Raw genomic sequence first — 14953 nt, 5'->3', positions numbered from 1 at the left:
AGGATTGCAAAAACGAAAACGGAAGTTAAAAATTAGGCGTCTGTCAAGAAATATTTACCAAACAAAATGAAAATTTTCATGTGGTTATTGTAATTTTAATGATTTTGTTGTACCCCAAAACAATTTTGAAGAAACGTTTTTTGCGCGTATATACTTTTGGTCCCCAACCCTTTGTTGGACCCACCCAGAGTAATTATTTATAAGAGCGGCCGAAGGCTGCCAATGCAGGAAGGTGTTTTGGGCAAAAATATCATGGATCCCATGTTTTGATAGACGCAAAGTATTTACTTTCGTTTTCGGATTCGCGATCCTTTTGAAGTCCATCCCAATATTTTTAGATGCGTTTTAAGAGTGGCATGCTTTCGTATAGAATTACTATTTATTTAATTTGCAGTTGGCTTAACTCGCCGTTCATAAAAAAAAATTTTCTATCACTCAACCGACGGAAACACGTTTGCAACGTATCAACAAAAATTGTGTTCGCTGAAAGCGCCCAATGACACTCGTATGGGAAACCACCATACATCATACCTTATATCCAAACTCCTCGCATACTTCAATGAAGGTATTAGTAGAATGCGCTCCTTTTGATTTACTAGTGTTAGTGTTTCCTCCCCGGTTCCGATTATTTGTAGTACATTCATCTAGATGTGTATAATGGTCACCCTCGATTTTGTCAATGTTGTCATTTTCCTCTTTTAAAGGCACCTTCTGTAAAGCATTGGAGTCAAACAGCAATTTTCGCCCGGTCTTATCACATTCCCGATAAAGCAGAACTCGTACTTGCCGGCCATCAAATGGAAATTGGCTTGAGTAGAAATTAAGAAAAAGTACTTTTATAACATAGGCAAACACAAACATGAACATTAGGATTACAATATACATATACGAATAGGGATACCAAAAAATTCAAAATAATCGATTTATTAATCAAATGATTAATCGCATACAAAGCAAAGTTTATTAAATTAATAAAAAATGCTTTTATAATATAGGTAAACACATATATGAACTATTAGTCAGTGCACGAACTTTACCACTTTATTGGTAGATCTACCAACTTTTTGACCTATTTTCATTTTCTACCACTTCTACCACCAAAGCCCAAAAATCTACTAACATTTCAATATATTCGCATTGAAACCAAATACTGCGATCATTAGGTCGTATTGAATTGCCAAGCACACCCAAATAATATCAAGAGGTGACACTAACCCAAACTAACCAATTTTGAAAAATGTGTGTACAAATTCAAACAAGAAATAAATTTGTTTATGAAATACGCACGCAAATATTTTCCTTCGCTATTTTCATCACTTTGTTGTGAATAATTTTGAACGAAAATAAAAAAAAGTTTAACATGCCGAAGTCGGTTATTTTGTGGCAGTATTTTTGGTAAATTGGAAAATTGCTGTTGTAATTAGACGTAAATTTTTGTCAGTATTTTAAGCTCGAAATACAGGAAAAAAGCAAGTATCATATAGGTATAAGCTATGTATATACAAATTTACACGCATTTTTTGTTTTGTTTACATGTTTTTTTAAGTATTATTTCCGTGAAATGTGCTTTATTTGTTTTACAATAAATTATGAATTGTTTTGTACAAATATAAACTGTAGCTATTAGGGCTGATTACCGACAGCGGTGTAGCCGCATCTGTCATATTATTTTTACACATGTTCTTATGAGTGTCGTTATTTTCGGCGCGACAGAGCGGCACGACAATCAATCACGAAAGCCGTTGTAGCCAGATTAAACTTAATTCTATCTTTGGGAAGCGACAGTGAGTGGCGTCCTTTTTATTTTGTCAATAAAAACTAAAAAAAGAAGTATATAACAGATAATAGAAGCTAAAATCACTCTTTTGGGCGTTTTTTAAACATAATTAATATTTTTTTCTAAATTTTTTGCTACTGTTTGCTGTCATTGATATTGGTGGCAGCCGCTTTCAATGTAATTAAGTCAATGCTTGGCTACGGTTGTCGTCAAGCTTGGTTTTATTGTGGTTGTCTGTAGACGCCGTGTTGAATGTAATTAGGCCTATTCTTTTCCTGAAAAAAAAAATCGACCAACTTCTACCACTATTTTCATTTTTCGTACCAACATTCTCTTTTTAAAAGTCCGCGCCAATAACATCAGGCAACACTTCAACTCACTTCACTTACGACTGACAAAAGCTTTAGGAAGCGAGCAAGATCTGTTGTGTTAACAACCATTTATTCTGTTAACAGCTCTTTTAGGTTACCTTGCGTGTTAGCTAAATGTACAAAAGAATGGATTGTGGGACCATAACCGATAACAGCTATGGTCAAGTTTGGTTAAATTGGATTTAGTTAATGGAGGCATTTTGAACCAAAAACTAAACAACTATACCGAGCCATTTTTTTCGATTTTATTATAAAAACCAGATTTTACAAGAGTCTGTGCTGTTTCTCGCTTAAAAAATTTAATATTTTAACTTAATTTTATGGACCCCATGCTGATTATATACAATTTTTATAACAATACTAAACGAATTTATCAATTTTAAAGGCTATAATGGCGCTTATGATAATTTTTCAATCATTCTAAGAGGTAACTGATAAGAAATTGGCGCTCACAATATTAATTTTTATTATTTGACTAAATAGCGTTTACAATAAATGAAATGCTGTTTTCCGTTGGGGTTAGTGTACTTGAAACAAATAGCTTAAAAATCGCCCGATATTAAAAGCCAAACCTTAGTTGCAACCAAAGCCCTTTAATATATTAATAATATTGTAACGAATTTACTTGAAAATCCTCTTATTTGCAATCCTCTGCTAAGTTCGAATCACTAAACTGTTGAATAAATAACTCCAATTTGTAATAATGCAAAATGGCCTTTATTAAAGTACTTCACAATAACACTCAAACTGTGCAACGAATAGCTTGCTTAATAACCAAACTGATTGATAGCTCAAATGAAACTCTACTATTCAAAATAATACTGCTCTTGCTCGCTAGATAGCGTCTTAGTCGAAACTGCTTGACAGCTCAAATCAAACTGAATTCCAGCGCCTCTACAATTGCAGCCTTTTATACTCTTTGATTTCAACCTTCGCATCTTCTAGGCGCTTCCAGAACCTACTAGTCCAGCAGCTCTCAAACTTCTCAGCTGTAACTACAATTGCACAGTTTTATAGTTTTTCTCATTGCATACTTATAGGAGTATCTCAAATATATGCATGTGTTTGTGCATTGACTCTCCGCTGCTCGTATACGTACATGGTACATATGTGTAGACGTAATTATTGTTTCTTTTATGTAGATACATAATGATTGATCTATGGATGTGAATTCACGTCACTGCTTAGCGTCGGCTTAGAGACGATAGCATCGCTCAGTGCTGCTAACATTCGTTACACTGCCCTCCACCTAAGTCTGATCGTCCCGATCAGACAAATCTCTCGATCTAAACGTCGCTAGCATCGCCAATTGTACCACTCTTCTATTTCGTGATTTCCCAATTGCTTGTATGCGGTAGATGACATCACTGATCGTATTCACAACTATGTACGGGCCTTCCCAACTGCACCGATATTTGAATGGAACACCTTTCCGCCGGTGAGGGTTGTATAGCAGTACCAAATCTCCCTCCCGGAAACCTTCCGAATTATTTTCCTTGTCGTACCTGTGTTCCATCTTACTACTCATTATTCTGGATCGTTCTCTCGCACTCTGTTGCTTGGCCAATGAAGAACTACTTTGTAGAGCTTGTTCTTGACGGATTGGCTTCACATACTCAGTATCGTTCCGACGTTTCCCAACAGTAGTGCGCGCTGGCTTGAAACCATCCTTGCATTCTTTCTGAAAAATTCTTTCAGTCATGTTAGTGCATCCATTAGGGTTTGTCGATGCCGGTCTTTTTCTCGCAAGTACTTTTAATTTCGCTTTATTGGGACATTCGATCCATCAACCTTTCCTTTTGATTTTCGTGGCCTTTGTTTTGTCTTCTCCACCATCACTCGCTTACTGCTGAACCCTTTTTCCAAACTGAAGTTAAGTGGCACATCTTGGTTCTCATAATGCATCACCCTTCTCTGCATATCGATCTTGATGTCATGGTCAACCAAGAAATCCACTCCCAATATAACTTCACCAACAATCTCCGCCACAACGAATTTGTGTAAAAACCATGACCTTCCCAATTAAGACTTCACAGATCACTTCTCCCCGGACTTGGTTATACTAGCCAGTGACCGTACGCAACCTCGCTCCAGGTAACGGTTTTACTCTCCTGTTGACCAAGTCAGATCGGATCAAGGTATCTAAAGTCAGTACACGCTCCTTGCCATCCACATTCCCTCTGACGGTAAGACTGCTTGATTTCCTTCCAATTTGCGACCCAGATATTACAGGACATTCAATAGCCGGGGCAAGTTTTCGTTCTTTACATCCGACACGCTCTTGCTCATTTCCTCCAGATTTGCGTTTACGGCCACCCCATTGTTGGAACTACTAGGACCAAGATCGCAATGACGTGCAATGTGACCGGACTTCCCGCATTTGAAGCATTAGATAACTTTTTCACTCCGTTTTTGCGATCCTTTCAGCGCCTCCAATATTGCGTCTACCCACTCTGGCCTTTCTACTTCCACACGGCGTGCTTTGAAAACTGGCTTACACAGAAGCGACGCTGTTTCCTGAATCAGACCTTGTGACACCGTTTCTGCGAATGTGGGTTTTGGGTTTGCATATGTCGCTCGCTTCGTTTCTACGTCCCGTATGCCGTTTATAAAACTCTGGATTTTTACCCTCTCGGTGTACTCCACGGGTGCGACCGCATTTGCCAAATGAGCCAACCTTTAAACATCCGAAGCAAACTCTTGCAAAGTCTCATTCGCTTTTTGGTAACGGTTTTGCAACTCAATTTGGAATATCTGTTTTCTATGCTCGCTTCCATAACGTCGTTCTACAGCAGCCATCAATGCTTCATAATTGTTCCGCTCTCCTTCGGGAATCGTCTGTAGGATTTCCGCTGCTGACCCCTTCAATGCCACAAACAGTGCAGCAACTTTATCTTCCGCATTACAGTTGTTCACTGCTGCGGTCTTCTCAAACTGTAGCTTGAAGACCTGGAAAGGAACAGAACCGTCAAAGGATGGTGTTTTTACCTTTGGATTACTCGCTGAAACTGTTGGGCGATTTAATTGCAACTCTTGTATACGACCTCTCAAAGATTCTATCTCAGCATCAATTTTGTCCTCGAGCTGCACAATTTTTGTATCCTGTGCTTCCAGCTTTGATGTTACCTTTGCTTCCTGTGCTCCCAACTGCGAAGACATTTGCGTTACCTGCAATGATAAGCGCTCCTCTTGTGCTTCCATCTTAGATGTTATACGTGTCTCTTGCGACTCCAGTTGGGATGCCATATATGTCTTCTGCTCTTCCAGTTGGGATGCCATATATGTCTTCTGTTCTTCGAGCTGTGTAGAAATTTGTGTTCCCTGTGCTTCAATCTTCGATGTTATGCGTGTCTCCTGCGATTCCAATTGTGATGTTACTTCCGACGCCATTTCTGAAATGCGTACGTCCTGTGATTCTAGTTGGGATGATATTTGCGACGACATTGATGTTACTGTCGATGTTTGAGCAGCTATTGCAGCCAATATCATGTTAAAGTCTGTGCTCGTAACTGTCTACGATGTTTCATTTTTCTCTTCAATTTTTGTTGTTGTCTCGTCCCCATCAGGATAAAAGACATACTCGTCCACATCAATTCCTTCTGCTTCCATTGCCTCTCGTAGCCGTGCCTGAAGTTCGAGTTTAACGCCGCTTGTATTCAATCCACGGCTCTCCAACTCCTTCTTCAGTTGCTGGATCTTCAATTCACTGATAGCGTCTTAGTCGAAACTGCTTGACAACTCAAATCAAACTGAATTCCAGCGTCTCTACAATTGCAGCCTTTTATACTCTTTGATTTCAGCCTTCGCATCTTCTAGGCGCTTCCAGAATCTACTAGTCCAGCATCTGTCAAACTTCTCAGCTGTAACTACAATTGCACAATTTTATAGTTTTTTTCATTGCATACTTATAGGAGTATCTCAGATATATGCATGTGTTTGTGCATTGACTCTCCGCTGCTCGTATACGTACATGGTACATATGTGTAGACGTAATTATTGTTTCTTTTATGTAGATACATAATGATTGATCTATGGATGTGAATTCACGTCACTGCTTAGCATCGGCTTAGAGACGATAGCATCGCTGTGCTGCTAACATTCGTTACCATATGTTATCTATTTAAAAAGCTGCTACTAACTTTATAATCGACTTGGTTTTATTAGTATGTACTCAAAATATTTTCGGTAATTTACATTTTGACCCGTGTCTCCAAACTCAGTCACAGAAAAACAAAAGACAATCGACCATTTTACTTTCATATCCACTTTCTCATTATTAAATGTTGTATCTGGGTCTTATTTTAACACATCTACATATATGATTTGATATCTCCATCCCTTATTTATAACTTGTACAACAACAGGGCAAATATTGGGGACCATTCCGCACTGCAGTATTATTTTCTTTACTAATAGTGCAATATTAAAAAGAAAAGCAACAGTCATAAATTTATTGAAACTGTTATAAATATGCATTAGGTATTGTGCAATTTAGCACGTTTTCGTTTTTTGATCAAGCTTAACTATTTTTATGTTAGTTGGGCTAGCTTAAACTTATACTATGTTCAAACAGAAAAATAAATTGAGGAAATTTCGATTTGAATTGAGTGCTGTTCATACAACTCGATTTAGCTTACACAATAGTAATTTGATAGCTGGTTGGCTCATCTCTACAGCAAGAACATACCTTTGTTCAGACTGTCAAAATGTGCGTGTTGGTATTAGGCGAATGAAATGGAATGAAAACATAAAACTTTGAAATTTTTGTGTGTTGTAAGAAAATGTGTTCAATGTTTTGGTTTCATTTTGAGTTTGCCATCTTCTTTTGACAATCCCTACTCCAGTGAAATGAAAGACATAAAATCAGCTGATTAGATGAGCCAACCATATAGTTCAGCCATGCGTAATTGACGTTTAAGTATACTCAATAAACACACTTTACAATGTTGCATTTGCAGTTCGAAACAATTTATTACGCAATTTTTTTTAAATTGGCAATTTATTATTACAATTTATTATATGACAAATTGCGTAATAAATTGCCCAAACAGTATAAATTGCCAATTTGGTGTGTGTTTGAACCTAGTATTATGCCCCTATTACGGTATATAACTCAACTTAGTTGGGTTGTAATTAAAACAACTCAACTTTAAGACAACTCAACTCCTGTTTGGTATTACGAATTACAACTTATTTCTGTTGAAGTTGAATTGGTGTTGCCAGCCTAGGAAAGTGATGATTTGACAGATAAATGAACAGCTGATCAATTTGTGGCGGAAATTTAAGCATTTGCAAGTGATTTTGTTATTACCAGATATTATATGATATGAATTCTATTTTATTATGGCGAAAATGTTGGCGATTGACATGTCGCGAATACGGAAAACATTCATTCCAATCCCTTGGAACTACCTAGCACCAAGTAAGAAAATGTTTAATTGACAAATGATGAGCTTCAAATGAAGTTATTTTGCATATTTGAAAGGAAGCATTTTGTTCATTACTAAACAAATGGTTTCCGCAAGGCTGCCCTATTTTAAAATTATGCGCTACACTCAGACTCCTTGGTGATGGCAGCTATAAAAAATGCTGTGGAAATGATTTTGGTGTTGGACCGGTTTTACATATTATTGAGGAGCATATTCGTGCGAGGTGGATTAAAACCCAAACAGCAAAAATTGTATTTTACTCTAAAACCGTATTCCCAGGAGTAGTGATTAGTATCAATGGGACTCACGTTCGCATAATTTCACCTATATTGGCTGTATCCGAACTGCGGCCAGCCTCGTCCAACTTCGAAATGTCGCTCCATAAAGTCAAAAAGTTGTTCAATGTAATCCTTCGTTTAAACGTTGTTTTTTCTATAAATGTGTACAAAATTGTTGATTATTGTTTGATTAAAAAAGGTTTAACTACCGGCTTTAAGTTTTTTTTTTTTGTAACTTTTTATGAGCCCGTGTACCATCTAACTCTTATCAAAGGTGGTATCAAAAGACGCGTTTCGATATCCGTTTTTAGGATTCGAAAGCGGAAATTAAAAATTTTATTTCTGTCGAAAAATATTTACAAAAACCCACAAAATGGCCCGAGGGTCCGACATATGAGGACCGATCCACAGTTTTTTTTAAACAGAACATCTTTCTGCGTTGGCAGTCATTGGCTGCGATTTGTAAAAATAACGCTGGGTGGGTCCAACGCCTTTCTGCATTAGTGTGTACAAAAAATCTGGTAAAATACAACCACATGAAAATTCGAACCAAAATGATATGAGAGAAATTAAATTTTTAATTTTTCTTTTCGGATTCTTAAATCGGAGGTCGAAACGTGTCTTTTGATACCAACTTTGAAAATTTTTGTTAAAAATTAGGTAGTGAGCCGTCTTCTAAAACGTAACATTTTTTCAAAACAACTGCAAAATTGTATGAGACAACTGCTAATAATCAGTTGTAAGATTTTGACGTCTTTGACAACTACACCAACACAAGGTTGTAAACGGTAATGCCACAAAAAGTTGTTAGACTAGACAACTCAACCGATATTTTTTTGACAGGTTGAGTTGTAATCTGTAATACCAAACTGCGAAATTTCAACCCAACCAGAATTGAGTTGTAAACGGTAATAGGGGCATTAAGCTGGCCCAACCCACCATATTTCAAAACAAAAAAAATATAAACAAGTGAAATAAATTTAATAAACCTAATTAAATTTGGCATCAAATATTGTGCAAATTATTATGTTTTATTAAGCCAACCCAACCCAACAAGAAACACAATGAAAGCTAGACGTCTAAAGGCTGCAATCGCAACAGACTGCCAAGGCAGTCGGTTCTATGTACCGGAGCGACTCGGGATTTTTCCCGACCAAGGACTGTCATTTCAGTGTGACCCCATTTAATTTGTTTCGTCCCTCCCACAAATTGTCATCCTCCCAGCAGCTCCTTGCAGCAGGACTGCTACATATTCTCTTACTCCGGGAAGGTATCGAACCCAATCCGGGTCCGTCTCCTGACCCCGGTCCTGAGAAATGGTTTTGCTGTATTTGCCAGAAAAGAATCTTTTTAGGACGGTCATACTCTGTTCAGTGTGTCTCGTGCAAGGGATGGTTGCATCGGACAGGTTGTTCTGGGCTTGATCCCAAAACCCGACGTCCACGTAACTTTTATAAATCTTTTGTGGCTCCTTGCTGCTCACGCCCAAGGGCGTCCCGCAGTCTACGCCTAAGCGTATCCCCACTACCTTCCAGCAGCTTCGCTGCTCAGCAAGCCACAACAAGTACCCGCTGCTGCTCGCGCCCCACGGCGCCAACAACTCAAACAGCTGATACCACTCATAACTACTACCTTCGTAGTAGAGCTGGTAGCAATGCTGAGCATCAGCCCCTGCCCCCGTCTTCTTCTCCCCCCCCCCCCCTCTTTTCTGGCAGCAATTGTGCAGGTCAGGGAAACAGACTCTTAGTCCCTGCCTCCGTTTGCACCGTCTGCCAGCACAGAATATATAGGTTTGCGACATCCGCTCAATGCAGCTCCTGCCTTGGGTGGTGCCACTTTCCTAGATGTTCTGGTCTCCGAGACGGCAACCCCTCGACGGGTTTCATCGCGCCATGTTGCCAGGTCGCAAGCCCAAATCATCCGGGTACCCCAATGCTTGCCCAAGGGCGCCCAGTCCCAAGGCCACAACAGCAATTGCGTCCTGGCCTTCCACAACCTAGGCGTAGTCACCCCTCACTTACCCCTAGAGTGGCGGCGTCACCCCTCATGCACTTCAGAATTCTGCAGTTCAACTGTAATGGACTAACTGGGAAGATTACGGAGATAGTCGATTTCATGAAGCGGCACAACATCCGCATTGCTGCGATTCAAGAGACTAAACTCACAGCAAGATCTGCATTGCAGACCTGCTCTGGTTATAATGTCCACAGGAAAGACCGCGAGAGCGGAAATGGAGACGGCCTCGCGTTTACTATACACCACTCTGTGCAATATCATATATTTGATCCTGGCATCGACCGCAGTGACAATGTCTTAGAACGTCAAGGCCTATCTGTCCGGTCAGGCGATGCAAATCTAGAAATCATCAACATCTACATCCCTCCTGTCACCTGTTGCCCCAGTGGATACCGCCCTAATATCGAGGCCTTACTCACTGGCAACAATCGCATTATCTTAGGCGATTTCAATGCCCATCACGACCTATGGCATTCAAACTTGCGGGCGGACAGTAGGGGTGAGATGTTGGCGGATCAAATAGACGAAACGACGTTCTGCACAATAAACGGAGACGCCCCCACACGTATGGTAGGAAGCTGTCATAGCTCGCCAGATATCTCAATCGTGAGCGCAGAACTCGTAAACTGCGTCAACTGGCAGCCGATGGTAACATTGGCATCCGACCACCTGCCCATACTTATTTCGTTCGAGCGTACCGCCGACTTCATCGTCACCGAAAAACGCACTTTCATAAACTTCAAAAAAGGAAAGTGGGAAGAATATAAATCTGCAACAGACAGCAGCTTTGCTGCCCTCCCTATCCCGACTGATGCCCGCCAAGGGGAGCGTGCCTTCCGTAAGGTCATTGAATCCGCCTCGGCACATTTCATTCCCGCCGGGAGAATTCCCGAAATCCGGCCCCACTTCCCGGCGGAGGCCGCGAGCTTAGCGAGGGAACGCGACCTTATAAGACAGCTTGATCCAGGCGACCCCCAAATAAGGGATATAAACCAACGCATCAGAGTGCTTGTGGACGAACACAAGCGGGCGAAATGGGAAGAGCACCTAAGAGGTTGTAACCTCTCTACCGGTGTAGGTAAACTTTGGTCCACCGTAAAGTCCCTATCGAATCCGACTAAGCACAAAGATAAAGTTTCCATCGCCTTTGGCGATAAGGTGCTGTCGGATGCGAAAAAATGCGCGAGCGCTTTCTGCCGACAATATATAATGCATCCTACGGTCGACAAAGATAGACGGAGAGCCAATAGACATACACATAAACACAAACTCAGCGCGTCACCAATTACCATCACCGCTAGAGAGGTTGAGGACGCCATTGATCGCGCTAAACCATCCAAAGCAGTGGGCCCAGACGGCATAGCCATGCCGATGCTTAAAAACCTAGGGAAAGAGGGTTTCAAATATTTAGCGCATGTCTTCAACCTGTCTCTTTCCACCTTTGTCATACCCGAGAAATGGAAAATGGCCAAGGTGGTCCCGCTACTAAAGCCTGGGAAACCAGCTAACGTAGGTGAGTCATATCGTCCGATATCTCTCCTATCGCCAGTGGCAAAGACGCTTGAAGCCATTTTGCTCCCTTATTTCCAAGCACATTTGCAGCTAGCCCCTCATCAGCATGGCTTCAGAAAACTCCATAGCACTACCTCCGCGCTAAATGTCATTAAAAATAAAAAAAAATAAATGTAAGGCGCGATAACCTCCGAAGAGATCTAAGGCCGAGCTTCTCTTCCAATTTGCGTCGTGCTCCTCTTGATTTTTCCCTACAAATTGGCCGGACGGGACCTACATGTTTTATGCCGACTCCGAACGGCATCTGCAAGGCAGATGAGTTTTCACTGAGAGCTTTTCATGGCAGAAATACAATCGGAGCGCTTGCCAGACACTGCCGAGGGGCGACCCCGCTTAGAAAAATTTTCTTCTAATTGAAAAATCTTATTTCTAAAATTTTGATGTTGCTTTGCCCGGGAGTTGAACCCAGGGCATACGGTGTGATAGGCGGAGCACGCTACCATCACACCACGGTGGCCGCCAAAATGTGGCCGCTAAATGTCATTAGCACCCAGATAAATTGCGGTTTGAATCAATATCCCCACCATAGAACAGTACTCGTAGCGTTAGACCTATCAAAAGCTTTTGACACGGTCAACCATGGCTCGTTACTGCAAGACCTGGAAGGGTCTACCCTTCCCCCATGTCTTAAAAGGTGGACCGCAAATTATCTGGGTGGTCGGCAGGCATCGGTGCAATTCAGAAACGAAACATCAAAACAAAGGAGAATTAAACAAGGGGTGCCACAGGGTGGTGTCCTATCCCCGCTTTTGTTTAATTTCTACATATCTAAGCTACCTTCACCACCGGAAGGAGTCACAATCGTTTCCTACGCCGATGACTGCACAATAATGGCCACAGGCCCAGGCCCAAAGATCGATGAGCTATGCAATAAAATAAACGGCTATCTCCCTGATCTCTCCAGTTTTTTCGCCTCGCGAAACCTGGCATTGTCACCGACTAAATCTTCCGCGACCTTATTTACAACATGGACGCCCCAAGTGTCCTAGTGCACTACGCTACCGACTGTCCTACACCCCAAAATCTTGGGTGTGACGTTTGATCAGGATCTACATTTTGGTGCGCACGCAACCGCAATTGTTCCAAGAATTCAGAGCCGTAATAAAATCCTCAAATCCCTTGCTGGCAGTACCTGGGGAAAAGATAAAGAAACGCTCTTGACCACATACAAAGCAATTAGCCAGCCGATTACGTGCTACGCGTCACCCATATGGTCGCCAAGCCTAAAAACCACCCACTGGAAGAAACTACAGGCCTGCAAAAATACTGCTCTCAGAATCGCCACGGGCTGTCTTCTTATGTCCCCAGAACACCATCTGCATAATGAGGCGAGAATACTCCCCATCAGGGAGAGAAATGAGATGCTGACCAAACAGTTTCTGTTGAATACCCAGAAACCTGGGCATCCCAACAGACATCTGATTGAAGAACCAGCACCGCCTAGGGGCCTAAGGAGTCATCTCCGTAAGCATTTTGAGGAAATACGGCACCTGAGAACCCAGCCGTATGAAGCGGAAAAACACAAGCAGGTCCTTGGTGAACTCCATAGACAGGCGTCGGACCTTTATGTCGGGAATTGCCCGGTGAATCCAGTACTTGAAGAAAAATATCCAGAACTCGCAGAAGAGGAACGCATACTCCCCAGGGAAACGCGTGTCACTCTTGCTCAACTTCGTTCTGGATACTGTAACAGGTTAAACTCTTACCTATCCAGAATCAACCCCGACATACAAAATGTATGCCCTGCTTGCAATGTGTCCCCACATGACACCAACCATCTCTTTAATTGTAATGTGGAACCAACGCCTCTAACACCCCTTTCCTTATGGTCCACCCCTGTTGAAACGGCAAGTTTCCTTGGACTCCCGTTAGAGGATATTGATGACAATTTGTGATCGGTCGCGGCTATTAGGTGGGGCGAGCATTGCTACAACACCAACAACTGCCAATGATTTCGCAACTCGACTCTCACTCATGCTCTTAGAGAGCACAAGTCAGCATGGCGGAATGCCCGAGCAGTGGGAGCATACCTCTAAAGCACTTCATACCGCAGCCGAGGAAACAATTGGTTACCGGCGACCACGGAAAAGCTACTGGTACGATGAAGAATGCCGCGTCGCAACCGAAAGAAAAGACGCTTCCTACAGGGCTACGTTAAAAAGGAGCGCAACAAGAAGAGTATGTGAACAATACCGCGAGTTGAAAAGGGTAGCGAGACGCCTTTACAGGAGTAAAAACCCAGACAGCACGGTTGAGCTGCTAGCCACCAGGAACAACATCCGCAAATTTTACCAAAAAATTCGGCGACAGACGGAAGGTTTTAAGTCCAGGGCAAACTCCTGTGAGGAAGAAAATGGCGACCTTGTAACCGATGTACAAAGAGTACTTAGATTATGCAAAGCACACTTCTCTGTTCTCCTAAATGGGGACAGTGATGTACCGCACATGGATGACCCGATCCCGCAATCGATGATGATGGTATTAATGATCCTTTCTAGGACCTATGCCACTTGCTGCTTCTCGATCTGACAGTTGTATCACCACTAATAGCTGGAGTCTTAGCCTGGCAAGCGCAGGGCACGAGCACAAAACGTGCTCGATCCTTTCCTCCACCAAAACGCACTACCTACATCTCCTATCATTGACCAAGCCTAATTTAAAGGCATGTAACGCCAGCAGGCAGTAACAATCCATAATACCCGTCAGCAACTTTGTTAGTCTAAGGTTGTAAGACCTACACATAATCTTCGACACTTTCCAGCCCCGAACTTGGAGCCACGCCTTTCCCGCTTGGTCGATCATGTGCACCTTTCGCCTTTTCTTAATCTCGTCCAATCTAATTGGGTCGTCCACGGAGCAGGCTTCAAGGGATGCGTCCTTTTTATCTAGTTCATCCGCTTTTTGATTCCCATCCATTCCCATATGCCCTGGGACCCAATATAGATGTATGCTTTTCCCTGTCCCGATTATTTCCAGGGATTGCTTACACTCTAACACACTTTTAGATGCTATTCGAGATTATTGCCTTAATTGCTGCTTGACTGTCAATATAAAAGTTAACACGGCTTCAGCTGAAGCTATTCTCTTCCAGTGCTTCTACTGCTTTGGTTACGGCTAATACTTCCGCTTGGAAAACGCTACAGTGATCTGGCAGCTTATAGGACCTGTTTATTTCCGCATCAGCACAGTTTACTGCAGACCTTACTCCTTCCACTACTTTGGAACCATCTGTGTACACATGTATCGCCTCGTCCGCTATTTGAGCACCCTTGCACCAACCATCCACCTCTATTATGGCTTTAAGAGCCCCTCGAAGCGGAGATAGGGAATCAGGTAGTCTGTTCGTCCTGTAATTGATGAAGCTATACTATGGCCGTATGGTCCTCGCTCAAGCTGCTCCGAGGCACTGACCCTCGTTGCAGTTGTTAACGCTATGTTCTGGTCTACAGGTGGAATGTGCAGAATGGCATACAGTGCAGCCGTCGTGGTTGTTCTCAGGGCTCCCGTAAT

General features: G+C 42.0%; 1 protein-coding gene across 10 annotated transcripts in view; it reads right to left on the bottom strand.

Moving 5' to 3' along the window:
• LOC137251942 (folliculin-interacting protein 1) overlaps nt 1–14953 on the bottom strand; it is a 428398-nt gene that overhangs the window by 216944 nt on the left and 196501 nt on the right. For all 10 annotated transcript variants that reach the window (XM_067786986.1, XM_067786988.1, XM_067786982.1 and 7 more), the window contains one exon: nt 532–808. In XM_067786986.1, the coding sequence (XP_067643087.1) occupies nt 532–808 (277 nt within the window). The remainder of the gene's footprint in view (nt 1–531; nt 809–14953) is intronic.

This window comes from Eurosta solidaginis, chromosome 5, assembly GCF_040869045.1.
Source record: "Eurosta solidaginis isolate ZX-2024a chromosome 5, ASM4086904v1, whole genome shotgun sequence".
In the NCBI taxonomy this organism is placed as follows: Eukaryota; Metazoa; Arthropoda; class Insecta; order Diptera; family Tephritidae; genus Eurosta; species Eurosta solidaginis.
This window is presented reverse-complemented; position numbering and strand designations above follow the sequence as displayed.